At 38.1% G+C, this 26,477-nt stretch overlaps 1 protein-coding gene across 1 annotated transcript in view; it reads left to right on the forward strand.

The window, feature by feature from the left end:
• Positions 1-26,477, forward strand: part of SPIRE1 (spire type actin nucleation factor 1) — a 173,840-nt gene that overhangs the window by 123,001 nt on the left and 24,362 nt on the right. The window contains exons 8-9 of the mRNA XM_045289059.1: positions 1,365-1,494; positions 20,228-20,397. Of these exons, the coding sequence (XP_045144994.1) occupies positions 1,365-1,494; positions 20,228-20,397 (300 nt within the window). The remainder of the gene's footprint in view (positions 1-1,364; positions 1,495-20,227; positions 20,398-26,477) is intronic.

Here is a 26,477-nt window from a genome sequence, read left to right on the forward strand (position 1 = left end):
TGCAGTAATAATTGTGTTGTGATTGAACTATGGAATGATTTGATATCTTGATTAGGTCCCAATAGAATGACTTTAGAGAAGAAAGGGGGGGAAATGGTTAGTACCAAGTCAATTCTGACTCATTACAACCCATGTGTTCAAAGCAGTAGTGCTATCTATATAAGGTTATCAGGGCTGTGATCTTTGTATCTTTGTTTATTTTTATTTATTTATTTTTTTAACATTTTATTAGGGGCTCATACAACTGTTATCCCAATCCATACACACATCAATTGTGTAAAGCGCATTTGTACATCGTTTCTCAAAACATTTTCTCTCCATTGAAACCCCCGACATTAGGTCCTCATTTTTCCCCTCCCTCCCCGATCCCCCCTCCCGCATGAGCCCTTGATAGTTTATAAATGGGTATTTTGTCATGTCTTGCCCTGTCCGACGTCTCCCTTCATCCACTTTTTGGTTGTCTGCCCCCCAGGGAGGAGGTCACACACAGTTCCATGTAATCGGTTCCCTCTTTCCTACCCATTCTCCCTTTACCCTCCCTGTTTTGCCACTCACACCACTGGTCCTATAGGGCTCATCCATCCTGGATTCCCTGTATTTTCAGTTCCTATCTGTACCAGTGTACCTCCTCTGGTCTAGCCAGTCTTGCAAGATAGAATTCGAGTCATGGTAGTGGGAGCGGGGAGGAAACCTTTAGGAACTAGAGGAAGATTGTATTTCTCAAGGGCTGTGATCTTTCTGAAGGTCACCAGGCCTTTCTTCTGGCACATCCCTGGGTAGATTTAAGCCACCACTCTTTCAGCGATACCACAAGCTCTTAATTGTTTTTGTCAGCTAGGTGCCCCATAGACAATCATAGTAATATATAAAATATAGATTACATTTCAATTTATTCTTCTACTTTATAGTAAACATAATGATAACTTTAGCAAAATTGCTTAAAATTAGTTGAACACTAATGTACATCTACTTTAATAGTAATCGAGTCCTCTGTTAACAGGATTCTTTCTAGTGACCATATGATAAAAATATCTAATCTGGCTTGATTGTTGATTATGTTTCCCCTGTTCTCCTCCTGGCTTAGGTCAGTGCTCACCAAAGTATCTTAAACCTATGCGTATTAAATGACCAGAAAGGAAGTAGTAGTATTATCTCAATGACTAAGTCATTGTGTTATCCAATAATCTCTTTATTGCTTTAGGGATCTTGAGAATTAATTACTTGACAATGAATCTAAGAACATTATCAAGTAACATTTTAATCAATGAAATATAATTTAATGTTATATTGTATGAGTGGAATTCAGTAAAAATCAATTTAAGGACAATAAATTAAGTCTTTAGCCATTACTTTTTATTTTCAAGGCTTCAGCTAGAAAACTAAAACCAACCCCACCACGCCCACGGAGCCTCCATGAAAGAATATTAGAAGAAATCAAAGCAGAAAGAAAACTTCGACCTGTCTCACCAGAGGAGATTAGACGTATCCGATTTGGTGAGTCCACTGCTTACTGCATTCTAGTTTAAGAGCCACCCACTTTTACAATTAACATTTATACTTGAAGTTAATAGGTTAGGCAATATTTTCTCTAGTGGCACTAATCCACATGAGCACATGCCGACAGTGTTTGCAGAATCCTATACATTTTTAGAATGTTGTCCTAGAATAATCTTTATATCTCTCTGAGTATTCGTTTCTTCTTCAACAGAAAACCCCAAAACTCAAACTCACTACCGTCGAGTCAATTCTGACTCCGCGACCCTACAGGATAGACTAGAACTGCCCCTGTGGGTTTCTGAGACTCTTAACTCTGTACAGAAATATCTTTCTCCCACATCATCAGCAAAAGTTGGGAAGTAATTCTTATCTTACCCACTCACTCACTGCCATCGAGTCAGTGCTGACTCTAGTGACCACCTGTGGGTTTCCAAGACTGTAACTGTTTATGGAAGTAGAAAACCCAGTCTTTTTCCCAAAGAACTGCTGGTGCTTTCGAACTGCTGACTATGTGGATTGCAGTCCAACGAGTAACCTCTACACCACCAAGGCTCTTACCTACAGTACAACTTTAATGTAAGAATTAAATAGAATCATGGTAAAGCCATTTTATAAATTGTGACATATACACAAAAGTAAGGTATTATGCTTTTAAGGTATAGATGATCAATATTATAGTTATCCTTCAGATTTCTTATCTTAACTATGGGCTTAAAGATAAGGTATTGTGAAGCGAACGTACTATTATCTGATGTCACTTCACTTATTCCCAAACTCCCTCTATATTTGTTCATTTAAATGTTTTTAACATAGATTATAATGTGTGTTTCAAAACTATGCATAAGGTTTTAAAAAAAATAAAATAGTCCCTGCCACCTTTTATTGGACATCCTCAAAGCAAGAGATCAGAACCAAAGTACAGTGACCTTCAAGTCTATTACTTTGTGTTAGCAGTTATCTGCTTATTCTCGCAGTAGGGCTTTTCAACTTTAAGTCCAAGGGAGTATGTCATTTCCTTCAATCTTCTACAGGTGAGTTTGAGGTAACAGCCAGTTCAATTAGTGGGGGTTCCACATCAAATCCTTCTAAGGAGGCCTATGAAAGATGTTGTAGACTTTGAAAGCATAGAGTCTAAAGTCCCAGTAGTTTATTGCATACAGCCTGGGTGACAAAGGGCTAGATAAAAATTAAGTCAAAAGTATCAGGTTAAGAATGGAAGCCGCCCCCCTCAACCAAAAAAAAAAAAGTGTAAAATCCCTTGGGTTCTATATAAGTATTATCATTTTTTTCCCTATGGGAGGTTGCTCTACCTGGTTTACCCATCAACAGAAGTGTAATCATCTCCAATAAATACCTCCTCCCTATCTTGACTTGAATAGCCAGTAGTGTTTGCTTATCTATGTATCCTACCAGAGTGTCTGTTGATGTGAAGTGGCCTCAGTACACTGTTTTATGGCAGCAGCTGAATGGTCTTCATGCTTCCCTTCTGGATAAACTGACCCTACCTGATGTGAGGTCTCCTCTCTCAAAGTGATTTTTTTAAGATGGACATGTAAAGTGGGTAACACGTGGTTCATATATAACTAGCAGTTACTTGGGAGATTGGAGTAGATTATGTGGCCCTAGAGTAGAGACTGCCTTTGTCTTACAAATTTTATAGTAGTGGGCTTCTGTGATTGACTAACCACTCAGCATAGTGGTGTCCAAGTCTATCCATGTGGTGAGGTGTTTCATGGTATCATTACTGATTATTAGGGATGCATAGTACTCTACTGTGATAGTTTCTTTATCTGTTCTACTAGTGAGCATTTGCCCTGTCTCCAGCTTCTAGCTATTATAAACTGTGCTGCAACGACCAGGGGAAAATACACATCTGTTCATGTTCTGTTTCTTATTTCCTTGGAGTATATCCCCAGCAAAGATATTTCTATTCCAAGTTGTTTTAGATAGCACTGTATGGCTTTCCATATAATGCCTGTGCTTATTTACAACCCCACCAGCAGTGTAGATGAATTCCAATCTCTCTGCACCCTCACTAACATTTGTTATTCTCTGTTTTTTTTTTTAAATTGGGATATCGTGTGTATGTGTAAGGTGATTTTATTTTATTTGCATGTTTTGATTTTTGTTTTGCATTGTTTTGATTTGCATGTCCAGAAGGCTAGTGATCATGAGCATTTCCTCATGTGTTTGTTAACCATTTGAGTATCATCCTTTGTGAATTTTCTACTCATGACTTTTGCACACTTAGCAATTGAGTTGTTTGTTTTTTTCTTATTGAAGTGCTACAGAATTCAAAAGATTTTAGTAATTAGTCCCTTATCCATTGTGCCATTGCTAAAGACTTTTCCCCAATAAAATTCATTCGTTGTTCATTCGTTTTACTCTTTTGATGAAATCTTTTGATATGTTCAAGTGTTTCTCCCAATTTTCTCATCAACGATCCTTAGAGTTCTGGCATTTACTTTAGGTCTCTGATCCATCATGAGATTGTTTTGATACATGGGGTGAGATGTGTGTTCTGCTTCACTGTCCTACACATAGAGATCCTATTTTTCTAGCAGCATTTGTTGAAGAAGGTGTCGCTTTCCCATTTAATGTTTCTTGGTCCTTTGTTAAAAATCACTTGCCCATAGGTGGATAATTTTATTTCTGGGATTTCTATCCTGTTCCATTGGTCTATCTTTCATTGTACCAGTACCAGATTGTTTTGATTACTGTGGCTGTGTAGTAGATTTTGAGGTCTGGTAGTGGGAGGCCTCCTACATTCTTTTTCTGTTTGAGAAATTCTTTACTTATTCTTGGCCTCTTCTCGTTTCATATGAAGTTGGTAATTAGTTTTTGCATTTCTTTTAAGAATGAAGTTGGGATTTGTATAGGAATTTTATTGTATTTGTAGATTGCTTTAGGTAATGACATTTTCATAATACTAAATATTCATATCCATGAACATGGAATATTCTTATTTTTGTGTAGGTCTCTCTCAGTTTCTCATAATAATGTTCTCTAACTTTCTTTGTAAGGACTTTTGTTTCCTCAGATTTATTCATAGATATTTCATCTTTTGTGTGGCTGTTAATAAATGGTATTGTTTTCTTTTTCAGAGCCCCAGTTCTGCTTGTTAATCTTGTATCCTGTTACTTTACTAAATCCCTCAATTGTTTCCAACAGTCTTTTTATGGAGTCCTTTGGGGTGTCTCTATATAAAAACCATACTGTCTGCAAATAGCAATAGTTTCACTTTTTCTTTGTCCAGTTTTATTCCCTTGATTTCTTTCTGTCGTGAAATGGTTCTGGTTGAGACTTCCAGCACTATGTTGAATAAGAGTGGTGATAGGGTACATCCTTGTCAACTTCCTGTTTCAGGATAAAGGTATTCTTTTTTTCTGCATTGAGCATGATATTGGCTATTATATTTTCATATTTGCCCTTTATTATGTTGGAGAGTTTCCCTTTTATTCCTCTCTTATTGAGTGTTTTTTATTAGAAACAAGTGTTGGATATTGTCAACTGCTTTTTCTTCATTTATTGTTGATTATATGGTTCTTACTACATTGTTTACTTTTTGAATATTGAATCATTGCATCCCAGGTATGAATCTTATTTGGTCATGATGATGACCATGGTTGGGTTCCATTGGTCAGGATTTTGTTGAAAATGTTGCATCTGTTCATGAGGGATATTAGTAATTTTCTATTTTTGTGTGGTTTGCTTGGTTTTGGAATCAGGGTTATGCTTGCTTCATTGAATGAGTTTGGAGTTTGCTGTCTCTTTCTGTGTTCTGGAATAGTTTGTGTAGAATTGGTGACAGCTCTTCACTGAATACTTCCTAGAATTCCCCTATGACGTTATCTGGTCTTGAGCTTCTCTTGGTTGGAAGTTTCTTGATGACTTTCTCTATTAGTTCTTTTGTTATGGGTCTGTTCAGATATTCTACATCCATCTCTGTTAAATTGGATACATAGCATACACAATTTGTCCATTTCTTTTAGATTATCACACTTGATAGAGTATAGTCATTCATAATATTGTGCTGTTATTCTTTTTCCTTCATTTGGATCTGTTGTGATATCACCCCTTTTCCCTCTAATTTTAGATCTACATCTACATCTCCTCTTTCTTTTCCTTTGTTAAGTTTGCCAGCAGTTTTTCGATGTTTTTAATCCTTTCAAAAAACCAACTCTATTTCTTCCAGAGTGGGTCGTGAGGCCTGAGGGTTGGCAGGTTTGGCATTGTCTGCATTGGCTGCGAGGTGACATTTGTGAGGGGAATTAGGATGATGGACAGGGTCACCCTGCCTGCCACGGGGGTGGTCCACAGGGAGTGGCCAGTGGCGTCGTGCAGGGCTGGTTTTGAGCCCATGTAGTGAAACCTCATCGCCTGGACTCCCATCAGAACTTCAGCCTTTAGAGTGACCTTGGGGACATTACATAAGCCACATGTACTCCACATTCTTATCCATAAAATGGTGATGTTAGCAGTAACTGCTCAGAGGGAGTTACTTGAAGCACTCAGTGATGAATGAAGATCAAATACCATTCCATTCCCTGTAGATTGCACCTCAACATCGAAGAAAATGAAACTTATAATTGGACCAATCAGCAATGTCATGATAAATGGAGGCGAGATAGAAGGCTTCAAGGATTTTAAGTTACTTAGATCTTCAAGCAACCATCAAGAGATCAAATGACCGATCCCACTGGGCAAATCTGTTGAAAACCCCTTTAAAGTATTAAAAAGCAAGGCTATTTGAGCTGGCTGGAGATCCGGAGCAGAGTTCTTGTCTTACCTTGGCTGTGGATACTGAGCCAAGTCAGTTTCCGAGGACCTCCTCAGCCAAGGACAGGAGAATGGACATACTGCATCCCCTTCCAACCTCAAACATCAGAAATGCAGCCAGTGTGAACCCGAACAGCAACAACAAAAATAATTATGTACAAATTGTTTATAATTTCTCTGTACTGAATCTCAAAATGACCAATGAAATGCCAGTAACCAAAGGTGGGGTGTGGGAATAATCTAGCTATATCAATAATGGTTGCACAACAGAAAGGCAAAGCTGTCACTTGGAGGACTACGGTGTGCCTAACCCAAGCCATGATATTTTTAGTTGTGAAAGCTTGGCACTAAGTAAGGAAAACAAAGAATCGATGCCTTTTGAATTATGGTGTTGGTGAATAAGAGTGATTATGTAATATACTTCCCCCAAAAACCAAAAAACTAACAAATCTGTCTCAGCAAATGTGCAGTCAGTACACTCCTTAGAAGTGTAGTTGACGAAACTTGAACTCAAGTTAGGGTGGCTTGTAAGGAAAAAGAACAAGATGGATTGACACAAAGGCTGCAACAATAGTCTGAAGAATACTGGCTCAGGACCAGGATGTTGTGTGGGGTCAATGCGTCAGATCCTATTTGAATGTAACTATGTTGTCAAAAGAGTGACACAGTGTCTTGAAGATTGAATGAGTTGGAGTTGATATTTGCAGTTGTTGAGTTGAGAAATAAGTCATATGCAGATTTCTTCAGAAATTATGATTCCGTGAAAGATTTTGAGTAGACAAGGAAAGCTGGTATCTTTCAAAGTGTTTGTGGAATGGAAAGAATTTCTTCAGATTGATTTTATGAATGTCACTGGACAATGCCTTTGAACTATGAAATATGCATGTTGGACTAAGGAGTAGTTTCTCTTGGTAAATAAAGAATTAACAAATAAATTAGAAAACCCAACTTCCTGTCTGCTGTTTCCACTGTTTATCTTTTTTCCACTTCATTTATCTCTGCTCTAATCTTTATTATTTTTGTGTTGTTGAACTGTTTGTTTTTCCCTTGTTCTAGTTGTTGGAGTTGTTGTGTCAAGATGTTAATTTTGGATTTTTCTTCCTTTTGCATGTGTGCATTGAGTGCTATAAGTTTCCCTCTATTAAGTGCTTTTGCTGTGTCCCAAACGTTCTGGTATGATATGTTACTGTTCTCATTTGTTTCAAATAATTTCTTCCTTTCATCCCTTATTTGATCTATTACACAGCCATTTTAAAATAGTATGTTGTTCAGTCTTCATTTGTTTGTCTTTATGTTCCTGTTCTTTGCATTGTTGATTTCTAGTTTTATAGTTTTTATAGTGTTATGCTCTGAGAAAATGGGTTGTAGGATGTCTTTGTTTCTGAATTTGTTCATGCTTTCTTTGTGGCCTACCATTATGATCTATTCTAAAGTGTGTATCATGTGCACTAGAGAATATATACTGTGTTGTTGGGTGAAGTGCTCTATATATGTCGGGGATATAGTTGGCTAAACTATTGTTTAACTCTTACGATTCTATGTTGAGCTTCTTTTCTGATTGTCTGTCTTTCCTTTAAATTCTCCTACTTTTATTGTCCAGCTATTTATTTCTGTCTTCAACTCTAAAAATTTGATTTCTATATTTTGAGGGTCTTTCATTAGGTGGATATATGCTATTAAAGGTTTTATGATCCTGGTGTATTGTTCCTATAGTCATTGGGCAATATCCATTATTGTCACTCATTATGTTATTCACCTTGAAGGCTATTTTAAGAGAGATTATTATTGCCACTCCTGTCTTTTTATGGTTGCCATTGACTTAGTAGATTTTCGCCATCTTCTGGTTGTTAGTTTATTATTGTCTTCGAGTTTAAGGTGTATCTTTTGTAGGTGGGTTTTGTTTTCTAATCCAGTCTGTCACTCTCTGTTTTTGATCAGTGCATTGAATCCACTGACATTCAGTGTCATTAGTGATATATTCCAGTTGGTTGTTGTCATATTGCTGTCTTTGTGTTTGGTTTGCTTTTCTGGTTTTTTGTCCTTTTACTAGTATCTTTGTTCCTTCTTTATTTCTGCAATATTCGGAATGCTGCTTTCATTCGATTAATTTCTGGGTAGTGGTGTGCTATGTGATGCTCTCAGGTTTACTTGTTGATTCTCTCCATCGTAATCTAGTTAATGTTTTTATAACGCTCATCTTGTTTTTATGAATTCCTTCACTTTTCCCTTGTATGGAAATGCCTGGATTTTTCAAATACCTTGTATTTGAGGAATAATTTTGCTAGACATAGGATTCTTGGTTGGCAGTATTTTTCTTTCAGAATTTTATAGATGTTGCTTTATTGTTTACATGGTTTCTGCTAAGAAGTTCTAGCTTAACCTTACCAGTTTTCCTTTGGCTGTGACTCCTTTTTTCTCTAGCTGCCTCAGGGTTCTCTCGGGTTCCTTTTAATTGGAGAGTTTGACAATGATAGTTCATGATGGTTTTCTTGGGGGGGGGGGGGTCCTATCCTAATTGAGGGTCTCTGAGCTTCTTGAATAATTCCTTTTCCTCCTCCTTTGTGAGATTTGAGAAAATGTCTTCCATGGTTTCTCACCCCGTTTTCTCTGTAGAGTCCTTTGTTTCGGTGTGCTACAGGATCCCGGAAGACTTGGGTTGTTTCCCTTGATAGTGCCCTCCGTGATCTCTGGCTTCCTTTTCTTTCTGTTTGTTGATTGTTTCTCTGTCAACGTGGTCACGGTGATTGTCTGCAAACTCACTGGTTGGGTTTCCTTTTCTTTCTACTCCTCAGCTCTTTTTTACTACGTTCCCTAATTCCGTGATCTCATTTTTAATCTTCAGAGATTCCTTTTGCTTTAAGGATTTTAGGAATGTCTTCCATTATTCTCATGAGTGGTCCTTACGTCTTTTGTTAGGACCTAAGCATCATTTTTGGAGTTATGGTTCTGTGGGTCTGGAACCTCTTCTTTAGGGTACCCATTGGGTTTGCTTGATTTTAAATAGTTTGTGGTTTTGTCTTGCGTTTTTGAGGGAGTTTACTGTGTTACAATGCTTTTCCTTCAGTATTATGATACAACTACTAGTAGTGTGTAAGCTGCTGGGTCATGTAGCCATGAGTAGCCCTGTCTAGTGATGTGGGGCATGTCTAATAGGAGCCAGAAAATATAAAAAATATACAATGGTGAAATGGAGCGGAAAGAGAGATCGTTAATGGGGGAAAGTGAGGAGGAAGAAGAGAGAGAATAAAATAAAAGTAATATGTCCAAAAATTTGTCAATATAATGGGAAACTATTTTTAGAGGGATAATCAGAATGAATAAGTTTCACAACAATATATTTCACAAGGAAAAAGATCCATAAAGAAAATGGATGGATGTGTGTGCAAAGAAAGAAGGACAAAAGATCAGGTGTGGCTTGAGTGTGAGTGCTGAAGCTCTTTTGGTATTGCTGCATTAATGTAGGTAGATCTGTGTACTCAGAAGGGAAAAAAACACTCATAGTTTCACGAGTGTGTTGGAATTGACAACCTCTTTGTTTTTGCTTGAGAAAAATGCATACTCTTAGGAGCAGTGGTCCACTGGAAGTGGAAATGAGAGAAACTTGAAAAATGTAATAAAACATTATAATAGAAGAAAAGTACAAAAACTGAAGGAAATACAATTTAAAATAAAACTGTCTCGTTGTTAGGCGCCATTGAGTCAACTTTGACCCATAGCATCCTTATGCACAACAGAATGAAAAACTGCATTGTCCTGTGTAATCCTCACAATTGTTCCTGCATCTGAGGCATTTGATGCAGCAATTGTGTCAATCCATCTCATCAAGGACCTTCCTCTTTTTTTTGACACTTCTTGATTTTATCTAATATGATATGTCTCCTAATAATATGTCCAAAGTATGTAAGACAAGTCTTGCCACTCTGGGCTCTAAGGAGCACTTTGGCCTTACTACTCCCAATATAGATTAGTTTGCTCTTTCAGCAGTCCATGCTACTTTCAATATTCTTCTCCAGCACCACACTTCAAACACAACTAGTCCTCTTTGGTCTTTCTAATTCAATGGCTGACTTTCACATGTATGTGATTCACTAGGGAATGTCATGGCTTGGGTAAGGCTGATCTTAGACCTCAAAGTACATCCGTGTTCTTCAGTACTATAATGAAATCTTATGCAGCAGATGTAACTAATGCAGTACATCTTTTGATCTCTTGACTACTTCTTCCTTGAGCATTGATTGTGCATCCAAGACGAAATCTTTAACAACTTCAACCTTTTCTACATTTATTAAGATGCTACCTATTGGTCCAGTTGGGAGGGTTTGGGTCTTCCTTACATTGAGTTATAATCTATACTGAAGACAGTGATCAGTCCTTGATCCTGATCAGCAAATGCTCCAACAAGCGAGATTGTGTATCTGCATATTGCGGACTGTTAAGTCTGCCTCCAGTCGTGCTGCCACAGTCTTCAGAGAATCCAGCTTCGCTGATGATTTCTCAGCGTACAGATTGAACAAGTATCATGAGAGCATAGAAGCCTGACTTGAAAACACAACTATCCCGGGGGTGAAGTTTCCAGCCCTTTTTGTGGTGTTATTGTATGTTCATGTGTGCGGTGTGGGGCACATGGCTGGGATGGATACCAGAGAACTGAGCAAGAAGGAAGTAGGAAGGGAGAAAAATGGCAATTGGGTACTGAGCTTGGATACTGAGAAGTTCTCTACCAAACTGTCCATATGATCTGCTATCCTAGTATGGCACCCAGAGGTAGCAGGTTTGGCTGGCCAGGTTGCCTCAGAGGTCAGGAAACATCAGCTCTGATGAGCTTTGGGACTCACAGAAGGCTTGTGCCACTGGTCAGTGTTAAAGGGTAATTTGTCAGCAGGCATTGCTGCTTTGGTGTGCATCGTTTTACATTGATTTTCTCCCTGTCAGAAAGTGCAGGCTATCCATCCTACTCCCTAGTAGTTGCTAAAGAGATCTTCCTGTGCTTGTAATCTAGCATTCACATTACCCATCTCTGGATGTCATTTTTGGTGAACTGTCTTTGCATGTTGTTTGTCCACTTTGTCTTTTTAATCATTTTATTGGGGCTCATACAACTCTTATCACAATCCATACATCCATCAGTTGCGTAAAGCACATTTGTACATGCCCTCATCGTTCTCAAAACATTTGCTCTCCACTTAAGCCCCTAGCATCAGCTTCTCATTTTTCCCCTCCCTTGCTGCTCCTCCCTCATGAACCCTTGATAATTTATAAATTATTATTTTGGCATATCTTATGCTGTCCGACACCTCTGGTATCACCACTCTCACTACTGGTCCTGAAGGGATCATCTGCCCTGGATTCCCTGTGTTTCCAGTTCCTATCTGTACCAGTGTACATCCTCTGGTCTAGCCAAATTTGTAAGGTAGAACTGGGATCATGATAATGGCGGGAGGGGGGGGGTGTGAGCATTTAGGAACTAGAGGAAAGTTGTATGTTTCATCGTTGCTACATTGCACCCTGACAGGCATGTCTCCTCCCTACGACCCTTCCATAAGGGAATTTCCAATTCCCTACAGATGGGCTTTGGGTCTCCACTCCACACTCCTCCTCATTCACAATGATATGATTTTTCCTTCTGATGCCTGATACCTGATCCATTCGACACCTCGTGATCACACAGGCTGGTGTGCTTCTTCCATGTAGGCTTTGCTGCTTCTGAGCTAGATGGCCGCTTGTTTACCTTCAAGCCTTTAAGACCCCAGATGCTATATCTTTTGATAGCCAGGCACCATCAGCTTTCTTCACCACATTTGTTTTATGCACCCATTTGTCTTTAGCGATTGTATCAGGGAGATGAGCACACAATGATATGATTTTTTGTTCTTTGATGCCTGATAGCTGATCCCTCCATTTCTTTAAAGAATGGAGTTGGGATCTGATCTAAATGGAATTGTAGTTAAGGATTGTTTTGGGCTAATATTGACATTTTCACAACATTAAACTTTTCGATCAATGAACATGTCATATTATTCCATTTATATAGTTCTCTTTTGTTTTCTTGTATAGTGCTGTATGGTTTTCTTTGTATAAATCTTTTTATCCGACTAGGTTTATTCTCAATATTTAATCTTTTCTGTGACTATTGTAAATTGTATTGTCTTTGTGTTCAAAGCTCTTTTCCTTAGTACAGAGGAATCCTTTGGAGTTTTGTGTGTTAATCTTGTATTCTGCCACATTGTTGTATCTTATGATTTTGTTTCCAACATTTTTTGTTGTTGTTGGGTCTTCAGGGTTTTTTATGTATGAAATATATCATGTGGAAATAGTAACAATTTCACTTCATTTCTGCTTTGTCGATTTTTATTCCTTTAATCTATTTTGATTTTTTTTCCCTTTGATTTCTTTTTGTTGTCTAATGACTTCCAGTATAATATTGGTTCCCATTCACAAGGGAAATGCTTTCAGTTTTTCATTGTTGATTGAGATATTGCCCATTGGTTTTTCAAATATAGCCTTTATTGTGATGAGAAATTTCCCCTCTATTTCTATTCTGTAGATTGTTTTTATCTGGAAGGGGTTTTGGATATTGACAGTGCCTTGTTTACATAGATAGATATAATCATGTGGTTCTTATTTTCTCTTTTGTTTATATTGTTTGTTTTTCAGATTTTGAATCATACTTGTGTAGTTACCATAAATCTCACTTGATTATGGTGTATATGTATATAGATATAAAACAGAGTTGGAATTTTTTGGCCATAATTTTTATTTGAAAATTGTTGGGTATGTGTTCATAAAGAATATTGGTCTGTGTAGTCCTTGTCTGGTTTTAGTATCAGAGTTACGCTTACTTCATAAAATGAGTTTACTGTCATTTTTCTATATACTGACATAGTCTGTGTCATCTCTTCTCTGAATATTCAGTAGAATTCCCTGGAACAGCTATATGACCCTGGACTTTTTTGAGTTGGAAGTTTTTTAATGATCTGATACTTTTCTATGACAGTTTGCATTAGTTTAGGTAGATGATGGTATTTCTAGTAATTTGTCCATTTCATCTAGGTTTTCAAATTTGTTAGAATGCGATCTTTCATAGTAATGTATTATTTTTATTTCGTTTGTTTCTGTTGTCACCCTTTTATTTCTAATTCTTGGCATATGCAGCTTCTCTTTTACTTTGTTAAGTTTGCCAGTGACTTGTCAATTTTGTTAATTAAAAGATCCATTTTTTTGTCTGACTGAATTTTTTTCTGTTTTCTTTCCTAATTCATTCTTTCTGTTGTAATCCTTATGATTTCGCTTCCCTTAGCAGTAAGGTTTATTTTGTTGCTCTTGTTCTAGTTGTTGAAGATTCCGATTTAAGGCATTGATTTTGGTTTTCTCCTTTTATACCTATAGACATATCTATATAAACATATGTATATGTTTATTTATAGCTAAATGTTTCCCTCTTGTAATTGTTTTTGCTGTGTCCCAAAGGTTTGGACATACTGTGTTTTCATTCTTGTGTCAAGGAATTTTAAATTTTCATCCTTTCATCTATTGCCTATTCACTTTTGCGTATTGTGTTATTCAGTTTTCATACATTTGAGTTCTTGCCCTTGTTCTTTCTGTTGTTGATTTATAGTTCTATAGCATCACGGTCTGAGGAAATGGAGTGTAGAATCTCAATGTTTTAAAACTTACTAAGGTTTGCTTTGTGACCTAACATGATCTATACTAAAGAATTTTCCAGTTGTACTGGAAAATAATATATACTGTGCTCTGTATATATCTAGGACAGTGGTTCTCAACCTTCCTGATGCTGTGACCCATTTAATACAGTTCCTCATGTTGTGGTGACCCCCAACCATAAAATTATTTTTGTTGCTACTTCATAACTGTAATTTTGCTACTGTTATGAATCATAATATAAATATCTGATATGCAGGATGTACTTTCCTTTTTTTTTAAATTTCTTCTTTTTTTTAAAAACAATTTATTAGGGACTCATACAACTGTTATCGCAATCAGGATGTACTTTCATTGTTACAAATTGAACATAAACATAATTAAAGCATTGTGATCAATCACAAAACAAAATGTAATTATATATTGTGAAATATTTATGTGTTTTCCGATGATCTTAGGCGACCCCTGTGAAAGGATCGTTTGACCCCCAAAGGGGTCACAACCCACAGGTTGAGACCCACTGATATAGGAGGTCAAGTTGGTTAGTTGTGTTATTTAGTTCCTGTGTCTTTATTGAGTTTCTTTCTTGATAATCTGTCATTCCTTGAGAGTGGTGTATGGAAGTCTCCTATTATTGTTTTATTGTCTATTTCTTCAGCTTTGTAAGAGTTTGATTAATGCATTTTTAGGATCTTTCATTGGATATGTATATGTTTATTATGGTCTGTCTTCTTAGTCTATTGTTCTTTTAATCATAATTTATTGGCCTTTTGGGAGCCCTAGTTATGTATTGGGAGCCTTGACTGTCACTTGGATGGTTGGCAGTTTGAAACCACTAGCAGCAAGAAACACTGGACTTTAACTCCCTTAAACAGTCTCAGAAACCCACATGAGTTCACTATGAGTCAGCATTAACTCAATTGCAGTTAAGTTTGGTTTTGATTTATTGTCCTTTCATATCATGATTTTTTTTTTTGCCTAAAAGTCTATTTTATTAGAGATTAATATTGCCCCTCCTACTTGTTAACTTTGCCTTAGTATATGTTTCTCCATTCTTTGACTTTTAGTCTATTTTTCTTTTTGTGTCTACGGTGTATTTCTTGTAGGCAGCATATTGATTAGTCTTGATTTCGAATCCACTCTTGTTAGCCTCTGCCTCTTGAGTGGTGCATTTAATCTGTTAACATTTAGTTTCATTGTAGGTTTGTGCAGGTTTGTTGCTGTTATTCTGATGTGGTCTGCGTGTGCTGTTTCCTTATTCAGCCTGTGTTTCATTACTGTTGTGAGTACTGATTTCAGAGGGTTGTTTTTCTAGGTGGTGGTGCCACTCAGCTGTCTGCTGTTAATTTTCTGTCCAAAGTGTTCCCATTAGTTTTTGTTTTGTTTTTGTTTTTTGCAGTGCTAGACTTGTTTTTCCAAAGTCCTTTAATTTCTCCATGTCTAGAAATGCCTGTATTTTTTCATATATGACAGATAAGATGATGTCTTCCTTTGGGGATTTATCTTGTTTGGGGTTCTTTAGCCTCTTGAATAGTTTTCTTTTTTGATGTTAGGCAAATTTTATTCCATGGTTTATTGTTCTAATATGTGGGGGGTACCCCCCCCCCCAAAAATAGAATTCTCTCCCTACCCCCTCAAAGCTATGTATTTAATTTTTTAATAAAACAACCTTATCACCTTCAAAGTACTCTCCATTACACTTAATACATTTGTGAAATCTGTAATTCCATTTTTTGGAAACATTTTTCAAACTCATCTCTTTAGATTGCTGACAGCACCTCCCTCTTTTGGGGTTTTTTTTTCCCCCACCTCTTCTATGTCATCAAATCGCTGCCCTTTCATGTCCCTCTTCATTCACGGAAACAAAAATAAGTCATAGAATGAGGTCAGCTGAGTAAGGTGCATGGGGCAGGAGAAGCATGCTGTTTTTTGCCAAAAACTGGCACACTGAAATGGCTGTGTGAGCAAGTGCATTGTCGTGGTGGCAAAACCAGACCCTCATCTGCCATAAATCAGGCCATTTATGTTGCACACTGTTATGCAATCTTTTCAGCACCTCTAAATAGAAAGCTTGATTAACAGTCTGACCTGGTAAAACAAATTCCAAATGCACTAGCCCCCTCACATCAAAAACAAATGAGCATCGGGTTTGGTTTTGTTTTGTTTTTTTAGTAACCTCATATATTTATTGTGTTAGTCTGGGTAGACCAGAGAAACAAATCCATGGACACACATGTGTATTAGAAAGAGATTTATATATAAGAGCAATTGAACATTGAGAAAACATCCCAGCCCAGTCCAGACCAAGTCCATAAGTCCTATATTATTCCATATGTCCGATACCAATCTATAAAGTCCTCTTCAGACTCACAAAACACATGCAATGATGCCGAATGTAGAAGATCACAGGCCAGTGGTAGAAAGTCTTTGGTTCCAGTGTCATTGGAAATATCTCGGCGCTGGCAGGGGTCTCTGCATCAGGGTGGGTCCACGTGTCTTGTCAGCTGCTATGTCTCCCAGGGAGTGTCAGGGAGACAGAGGTGTCTTCTGCCTCCAAGGAGGAAGTACCAGATTTCCCAGAATTCTCAGGAGAAGGCCATGCCCACACAGAAGTCTCATTGGCTATCTCCAGATTGACAGCCTAGACTCCACCCCTACACTCTTAATCCTTAAATTGATACCAGATTAGGCGACTGCCACATAGATATCTTCTGTTGCAGAATTTCAGTATTTGTACCTTTTACTAATGTTCCAATCCACATAACTTTCAGGCTTTCCTCGAATTCTTTTCTCTTTTTGTTGGTTGTTTCTCTTGTTGGTTGTAGTTAAGAGTTTTCTTCTAGCTCATTGATTCTGTTTTCCATTTCTTTGATTTTAATACTCTGCTCTTTTACTGTGCTGTCCAATTCTGTTTTCTTATTACTTACCTTCTGGAATTCTATTTGGCGCATTGTTTCTAGTTTTTCTGTTGTCTGTTGTACTTTTGAAAATTTCCTCCATCCATTAAAAGCACCTAAATATCACTCTTCCGAATTCTGTTTGTGATAGTTTCAATTTTCCGTAGAATATTCCTTTGGATCTGTGTATTGTTTATTGCTTGTGTATGTTTTTCTTTTGAGAGTGTGGACCACAATTTACTGCAGTTGCATGCCATTACAGCATTGCTGTTAATGGTGGGAAGGCTGCGGGTAAGAGTAGTTGGTTTGCCCTGGCCAGGGTCCATGGATAGCGAAGGGCTTCTTTGCCTGGGTGCAGATATGCCAGAAGCTTCCTTGCCAAACAACAGAGGTGTCCAAGAACTTCATTGTCATACTGTAGGCACCATCAGGGGCTTCCTTGTGGAAGTGGCGAGGGGCTTTCTTGCCGGGCCTCAGGGCCACACGGGCTTCTTTGCCAGGCCACACAGGCAGCCAGGGTCTTCCTTGCCAGGGCATGGGGACCTCTTAATGTTTTTCTTCTGATTGTTGGAGGATTCACTTCCATGTGATCATCAGCCATCTTGAAACAAAAGCCTAGCAATTTTTTTTTTACTTACTCATGTACTTCTCCTAATGGATTTTAACTTTGGTAACTTCTATACAAACCTTATGCTTTGTTCATTTTGTCACTTCAGTACCTCTCTCTACATTATTTATTTTTCTAGCAACTTAAATTCTAAGTAGATATTAATTAAACAAATCTATTTGGGTAAGTTCTATATTAAAATTGCTACCTAAAATGATGATGTATTTATGGACACTTTGTGTGTCTGCTTTCTTTTTCTGTTCCTTTCTGCCCTCTCTCCTCTTCCTTACTACCCTCTTTCATTTTCTCTTCCCCTTGTCTTACTGAAACCTTGTCTTCAACTTTTACCTTATTGCTTTTAAAAAAAATAAGCCAAGAATTAGAAATATTAAATTAGATATACAAAATTGCCATAATAAATCATTTACATTGTACTTTTAGACAGTTTTAAGGAAAAACATCAAAACACACACATTTTCTAACCCATGCGAGATTAAGTCACATACCACTTAATCAAAAAGAAGTCTTTATTACAGCAGGACTGAGAGGAGGCTAGAGCCTAAAAAGCTCTCGACCCTGAACAAAGAAAGTAAATTAGTTTTGTAGTTAGGCAGAGGCCTGGTTTAAGGGAGAACAAGCAGGCAGTTGCATTCTTTGCTTATTGGGCAGGCAGGATATTGGGAGGGGCTAAGGGGAGCATCTGCAGGTAATACCTCAGGGTTCGACAGGGCAGATTAGATTTCTTGCTAATTGGGCAAACAAGATATCAGGAGGTGTCCAGAGACATCTCAAGAGTCAAGGTCTGTCAGGATATCAGGAGGGGTTAGGGGCAGCCAGCTGCTGGCAGGGTTAAGCACAGACAAAGGAAGTTTTAAATAACATGGTGTCTTTTATGCCCAGCTGGGTTACTACACACATACTGAATGTTTCCTGGAAATCTACCTCAAGTAAATGAAGGGCCTTATGAAAATTCATGGAAAAATTCTATTGTCTTTTAATTCCACTTTTCCATGCTTAAACTCCCATATATAAATAGTATTTGATGAGGGAAGCTATTAAAATATAGCATGTTTATATTTTACAAGAACTTCATTAAATTCTCTCCTGCCCTTTATGAGCATTATTCCTATCTACTTTATTTACTACTTAGCCCAACCTTGACCTTCAACTATAATAGCTTTATAGACTATTCCCTGTGCATGGATAAGTTCATTTTCATGGTTGTACATTAAATTACTCAGCCATTATCCATCTTCATTTTTGAATATGTTAATATAGTAGTTACTTATTAATTATGGTCCCTATTTAATTCTTTGAAAATTTGAAGCTAATTAGTAATACTTCTGTTGGAGTTTTGTCATTCAGAAACAGACAAGCTTGAGATTCCATAAGAAGCTTCACATTATCAGCTCTGCAATATACTAGCTATGTGACTTTATCTCTATTCTCCTATTTAGTATTTCGTTGCAAAGAGAGATAAAAATCAATGTTAGTAATTGCTATATCTACTCTGTACTGCCTCTACATGACACAATATTAAGTAAGCATTTCATATGTAATTCTCAGAATAAGTCCATTTTACAGATAAGGAAACAAGAGGTTAAGTAACTTGCTTAAGCATTGAATAACTAGCAGTAAAGCTAAATATTGTACCAAAACAATCTGCATGTTATAATACGTGGGAGTTACATAATCTGTTGTCAATTTGAGACTGAAGAGTGAAGGGGTAGAGTTTATCCTGTCAATCAGATCAGAGCTTGATGACCTCATTTGGAGGCACAACAAAGATAAATAGCTCGCTGGAGGTGGGATGCAGCATCACTCCTTGCGAGATAGCCCTGTGGAGAAGGTACATGGAGAGAGGCTGATGGAGCCACATCTCTGGAACCGGAGAAGATGTGTGGAGAATCCTGCCAGCGCTATGATGCTTACTATGCCACTCGATCTACATGACTTCACACCCACTGGCCTGTGAACTTCCTGCATGGCATCATTGCATGTATTTCGTGAGTCTGGAAAGGACTTTCTAGAAGACTTTATGAACTTGATCTGGGCTGGGCTGGGATATTTTCTCAATATTTAATTGCTCTTGTCTATTATGCTCTTTCTTGTACACATATGAGTGTCTGTGAATTTGTTTTTCAATTTACCCGGACTAACACACAATACTACACTGCTTCAGTTTCTTTCATCTGTTATATTGCTTTCCTGTCCAGTTATCTCATAACTATGTCAGATTTATCCTAGATTCTATATTCCCATTTAAAATTCTTATATAACTATAGTAAACTATTAGCTACTTTAATTTCTAAATCAAAACTTTTTCAGATTTGATAGTGTCATAAGGTTTTCTATATGGTCCCGTCCCCATTTCAAACAAGGTCTTTAGAGGGTATAAAGTAAACCTACCCTTCCTGGGTCACATTTCTTCATCTGTAAAATGAAGACTTTGATGTTACCTATAAATGTTGCTAATGTACCATATATACTTGTGCATGAGCCAAGTTTTCCAGCACATTTTTAATGCAGTTTTTATGGTAAAATTAGGTGCCTCCGCTGATATCCCTGTTAGCTTATACTCAAGTATATAGGTACTTTAATATCTAACAAAAAATAGCTTTCTAGAAACCAGCTTTATATTATCAAACCGCAGTTTAATATCTGAGCTGTATGGAAATGCTGTTACATTATCTCTTCTTTCAGGTGTGTGTAATTTGCAAAGTACATGTTGTTCACTGATCACTTTTCTGGGTCAGAGAAAGGTAAGCTTTTGGCTTCTGTTTACCAGATGCAATTACCCCTGAGTCTCCAAAGAATGTGACAGAATCATCTGTGGTGAATGGTTTGACCTCATCAAGTAAAGAATATGATTTAAGTGCCACACAGCAGGTACCTGTGCAGAGGAAAAAGCTCCTCAAAGCTCCCACTTTGGCTGAACTGGACAGCTCTGACTCTGAGGTAAGATATTATTTTACAGACCTTAACTGTAGGGTACCACAGCTCTAAGTCAGTGTATTGACCATATTACTTTATTGCTGCTTACTCTTTTTCAGTTTCTTATTTAATCAGACTAGGGTTCATTTGATTATCAGGGAATGAATTAGTAGATTTTGTTACTTGATATTACTTGCTACATTGGTACAGATAAGAACTCGAAAACACAGGGCATCAGGACAGATAACCCCCTCAGGGTCAATAATGAGTGTAGCGATATCAGGAGGGGAAGGGGAAGGTCGATCACAGTGATCGACACACAACCCCCTCCCAGGGAGACGGACAACAGAACAGTGGGTGAAGGGAGACAGTGGTCAGTGTAAGATATGAAAACAAATTTTTTTATAAATTATCAAGGGTTAATAAGAGAGGGGAGGTGGGGGAGGGGTAGCAATGAGCTGATACCAAGGGCTCAAGTAGAAAGAAAATGTTTTGAAAATAATGATGGGAATATATATGAAAGACTCTCCGAAGAAGTCCTTCTCCGGGGAGGCCCCCGCCCAAAGACCGAGACACAGCCACTCGGATGCAAACAGCAAGAGGAGTTTATTGTCAGAACACCAGCGCTGGTGGACGCTATGGACTCTCGGGGACCAAGCGTCCCGAGCGGAGGGGCAGTGGACCTTTTATAGGATTTGGGCAAAGCAGAAGCGGGTGTACAGAAGCAGAAGCATAGTTACAGGGTTCTGATTGGCGAAAGGGAAAATTTTTCTGGGTTTAAATTGAGGACAGGCACCTGGTGGGGGTCGGTTAACAAAGTCGGTTAACATAGGTTAAATATGGACTTCTGGGAACTTCCATGTTCCCTGTGGTCGGCCAGGTGGCTGACCGCAGGCATCCTGTTATTGAGAAACAGGGTGGCAATCTTTAACGGGAGCAGGGTGGTGCTGATGTCTTAACTGGCAGTTAATTTAAAATGGCGCATCTACACAAAATGGCGTTACTGTGGCTAAGCTCTAACATTAAAACTTTTTACTTTTACATATATACAAGTGTGCTTGGCACAATGGATGGATGGATCCCCCAATAAATTTTCTTAAATAATTAAATCATTTTATTGGGGGCTTGTACAGCTCTTACCTCAATCTACACATACATCCATTGTGTCAAGCCCTTTTGTACATTAGTTTCCCTCATCATTCTCAAAACATTTGCTTTCTACTTGAGCCCTTGGTATCAGATCCTCATTTTTCTCCTCCATCCCCACTCACCTTCCCCCAGGAACCCTTGATAATTTATAAATTATTATTTTGTCGTATCTTACGTCTGATGTCTCCCTTTGCCCACTTCTCTGCTGTCTGTCCCCCAGGGAGGAAGTAATATGTAGATCCGTGTAATCTTTTCCCCCTTTCTCCCTTACCTACCCTCCATCCTCCCTGTATCACCACTCTCACCACTGCTCCTGAGGGGTTCATGTGTCCTGGATTCCCTGTGTTTCCAGTTCTCACCTGCACCAGTGTACATCCTCTGGTCCAGCCAGATTTGTAAGGTGGAATTGGGATCATGATAATGTGAGGGAGGAAGTATTCAAGAACTAGAGGAAAACTGTATGTTTCATCATTGCTACACTGTACCCTGACTGGCTCGTCTCCTCCCCATTGGCCCTTCTGCAGGGGGATGTCCAATTGCCCACAGATGGGCCCTGGGTCCCTACTCCGTACTCCCTCATTCACAAGGCTATGATTTTTTTGGTCTTTGATGCCTGATACCTGATCCCTTCGACACCTCGTGATCTCACAAGCTGGTGTGCTTCTTCCATGTGGGCTTTGTTGTTTCTCAGCTAAATGCCTGCTTGTTTATCTTCAGGCTTTAAGACCCCAAATGCTATATCTTTTGGTAGCTGGGCATTATCAGCTTTCTTCACAACATATACTTGTGCACTCATTGTCTTCAGCGATCATGTCAGGAAGGTGAGCATCTCAGACTGCCAAATTGTTAGAACAAAGTGTTCTTGTGTTGAGGGAGTATTTGAGTAGGGGCCCACTGTCCATCTGTTTCCTTAATACTAAACCTATAAATATATGTACATAGATCTATTTCCCTCTTGTCATATATAAATATATTTACATCTGTATATGCCTGTATTTAGATCTCTATAACTGCCCTTTGCCTCCTAGTTCTTTCCTTTATTTCTTGGTACTTTCCTCTTGTCCCACTATCATGTTCAGCCTTCATGTGAGTTTCAGGAATTCCGCTCGGTTACATTGTCCTTGATCCAGCCCTGCCAGACCTCCTACACCCTCCTTGCCATTGATTTTGTATCACTTGTTTTTCCCTTGTCCCTGGGTTTGTTAACACCCACTTCCTTTCCCCTGCCTCTCCCTCCCAATAAAATTATTTTTTTTTAATTATAGCCATAGTTTAGAGACTAAATATAAGGATATTGTTCATGTGTTACTGTATAGTAGAATTAAAATAAGCAATCAATTTTCATTCTTTCATGATCTTAAATATCGTTCCCTTTGGGGAAATTATGAAACAAAGCATATTTCCATAGATTATTTTCCTTATAAAACACACATGATTAAGCTTGTTTTTCTGTAATGGTAAAACTCTTTGAGAGCCTTTCCATTTAGCACTATTTATATCCTACCCTTTGGAAGAAGATAAGTGGTTTTTTAGTCTTTTTATTGGGTTTCTTGCAGATATTATAACAATTCATAAATCATTGATATCAAGCAAACTTGTACATATGTTGCCGTCATTTTCAAAACATTATCTTTCTACTTGAGCCATTATTTTCGGCTCCTCCTTTTTCCCTCCCTCCCCCACCCGACCCGCTCTGGTGAACCCTTGATAAATTAGATATTATTTCATATCTTTCACAGTCTGCTGTATCCCTTCACCCACGTTTCGGTTATTCATCCCCCTGGGGGCGGGGTTATACATCAGTCATTGCCTTTGGTTCCTCCTTTCTCCCCCCCTCCCCAATCATGGTATTGCTATTCCCATTACTGTTTCTGAGGGGTTTATCTGTCCTGGCTTCCGTGTGTTAGCTCTTATCTGTACCAGTGTACATGGTTCAGTCTAGCAGGATCTGTGAGGTAAAACTGGGGTCATGATAGTGGGGGAGAGAAGCATTAAAGAACCAGTGGAACGCTGTCGTGTTTCATCAGTTCTATACTGCACCCTGGCTGAATTGTCCCTTCTTGTGGGACCCTATTGTGAGGGGACGTCAGCTTGTCTACAGGTGGGCTTTGGGTCTCCACTCTGACCCTTCCTTGGAGGAAAATTTTAAATCCTTCCTGGTATCAGCACTCTCTGTGTACTGATACTTCCAGAATCATTCTCAGCCTCTGTCTGCAGCTTCAGGGTTGATTGTGCTGGCTGCTTGTTGGGTATCTCCACTGCTGTCTCCTCAGAACCCACTATCAAGTGAAAGTACCTCTTTCCTCCCCTTCTTCCTCAAAGTCCTCGCACGCCCCAAGCCAAACACTCAACGAGCTTCTCATCTTAGACATTATTTCTTTGTTCACCCTGTTCTCTCCACATTCGTGCAAGTTAAGTTTTAACCAATTACGCTTTAATTCTTCCATCAGTCTCCAACTCCAATGCAGTCAATAAAACGTGCAAACATTGCCCACCTAGTTCAACACAATCTAAACCATTATATCCAGCATTATTCTTGGCAATTTTACAATTATGCTTGATCTAATTGAATTATGTATTTTTATAATATCTGTAAGAGCTCCCAATGAGGTAATTTTTAAAAAGAAAGAATATTAGGTGAAATATAAAGTGCTAGAAAAAATATATTACAGCTCTATTTCAGTTGATTGTAATCTTTGTCACTGACTACTGAATTAAGCCTAGTAGTCAGTGGTAGTAGAAATATCAAAAATTTATGGAACAAAGTGGATTGTCTTACATGTAGACTTGGTGTAAATATCATGTTTCCTTTCTCTTCAATGTAGAATTGATTTTTTCCCAAATACTAAGGAAAACAGCTAAAAGATACTCCATATGAAAGTGCCGTACATTTTTAGTAGTTTATTAACATAAAATTCACATAGCGTACAATTCAGTGGTTTAAACATATTAAAAAGAGTTCTGCAATCATCACCACAATCCATTTTATAACATTTTCTTCTCTTAGACTCATTTTTTGCTCCCCATTTCTTATCATACCTCTCTTACCATATCCTGAAGAAATCATTAATCCAGTTACTGTCTCGATAGATTTACCTACCCTGGACTTCATATAAAGAAACACATACACTCCCCCCAAAAAATTTAAAAAAGAAAAAGAAAGATCTCGATTGAAAAGAGCAGAAAATAGAAAATAGAAAAAAATTTCACATGGGTCTAAAGGAAGAAGAAATCATAAGGTGATAAATTTTAACTACATTGGCATTAGTCTACATTCCAAATCATTGTCTCGGATAACCGTTTTATTTATATCCCTGGTCAAAGGTCAGCGGGGATTCTGTGGAAGTTAATCCACATGAGGACCTTAAAAATGAAGTTGGGGCTTTCATAGTCATCCATGGCCTTCTGTGAACTGAGGACCCAGAATTTAAGTTCAAATACAGCTATTACCTCCTCCAGACTTTGATTTTATTATTTACAATCATTGGATCACACTGACTGGTATGCCTCTTTGTGTGAACTTAGTTGACCCATCACTTCCATGGCTGCTTTGTTTCAAGGCAAACTTTTAAGACCTCAGATATTATTCTTTCAAAACATTCTAAGGAAATGTTTTGAAAATGATGATGCAACATGTGTACAAATGAGTTTGATAAAATTGATGTATGATTTGTTATAAGCGCTGTAAGAACCCCCCCCCAATTTATTTATTAATGAAAATAAATAAAAATAAAATCTTAACAACCAGGGGGAATAAAGAACATAATAGTGCATATTCTCCCACAGGAGGTCTACACAAGTAATGTTAAATGGCTTTCCCAGTGGCAGCTTCCCCACCTGATTTTCTCACCAACAGAAGTGAAAGCAACTTCCCTGAGGCAGACGTGCCCTGCCCCACCTCTGGACTTGAATATCCATTAAAGTTCCCTGAGAATCCTTGTCGAACTATCTATTGATTTGGGGTGACTGTAGTGCAATGTTATATGGCAGGAGCTGATTGATCTTTCTTCCTATGGCCCCATGATAAACTGTCCCTAGCTGAAGTGAGGCCTTCGCTATTAAAGTAACTTTCCAGATATACAAATAAGTGCAGATTATGAGCATTATGTAGGTACACTGCCTCATTGCTTGGGAGACCAGGTTAGATTAGATGACCTGAGAACTGATGGCTGCCTTTGTCTTTGTGTTTACCCTGATAGTAGTGGTCTCAGCATTTGTCCTTTTTTGAGTGACTTTGCTCGGCATAATGGTTTCTGTGTCCATCCATGTCATGTGTTTTGTGGGTTTGTTACAATTTAAGGAATGTATAGTATTCCAGTATAGTATAGTACCAAAGTTTCTTTATCCATTCTTTTACTGATGGGCATTTGGACTGTTTCATACTTCTTGCTATTGTTAATAGTGCTGTGATGATCATGAGACAGCATATATCTGTTCTCATTATCTTTCTTACTTCTTTGGGGTCTATACTAAGGTGACCAGACATCCCGCTTTTGGCGGAACAGACCCGATTTTTGGCGTTTTAAAAAAGTCCCGAGTTTTTGAAAGAATGCACGACAAGCTAGGGAATGGTCTATTTGGTCCATATAGACCAATTTTTTAATCAAGAACCCCCAGTCCCCACTCCGGTCAGTGGTGTCCTGCTTTAAATCTGGTCACCTTAGTCTATACCCAGCAGAAATATTGCAGGATCACAGGATTACAGTGCCCAGTTTTATTTATTTTAATTTTTTAATGATTTTTTAAAATCCTTTTATTGGGAGCTCTTACAGATATCATACCATTCCATAGTTCCATCACCTCAAGCAGTATTGTACAATTGCTATCACAATCAGTTTCAAAACATTTTCTTTCTTCAACTTTAAAAAAAAATCATTTTATTAGGGGCTCATACAACTCTTATCACAATCCATACATACATCAATTGTGTAAAGCACATTTGTACATTCATTGCC

This window comes from Echinops telfairi, unplaced genomic scaffold (genome assembly GCF_000313985.2).
Source record: "Echinops telfairi isolate 266 unplaced genomic scaffold, ASM31398v2 ScPeMD7_24;HRSCAF=84, whole genome shotgun sequence".
Lineage (NCBI taxonomy): Eukaryota > Metazoa > Chordata > Mammalia > Afrosoricida > Tenrecidae > Echinops > Echinops telfairi.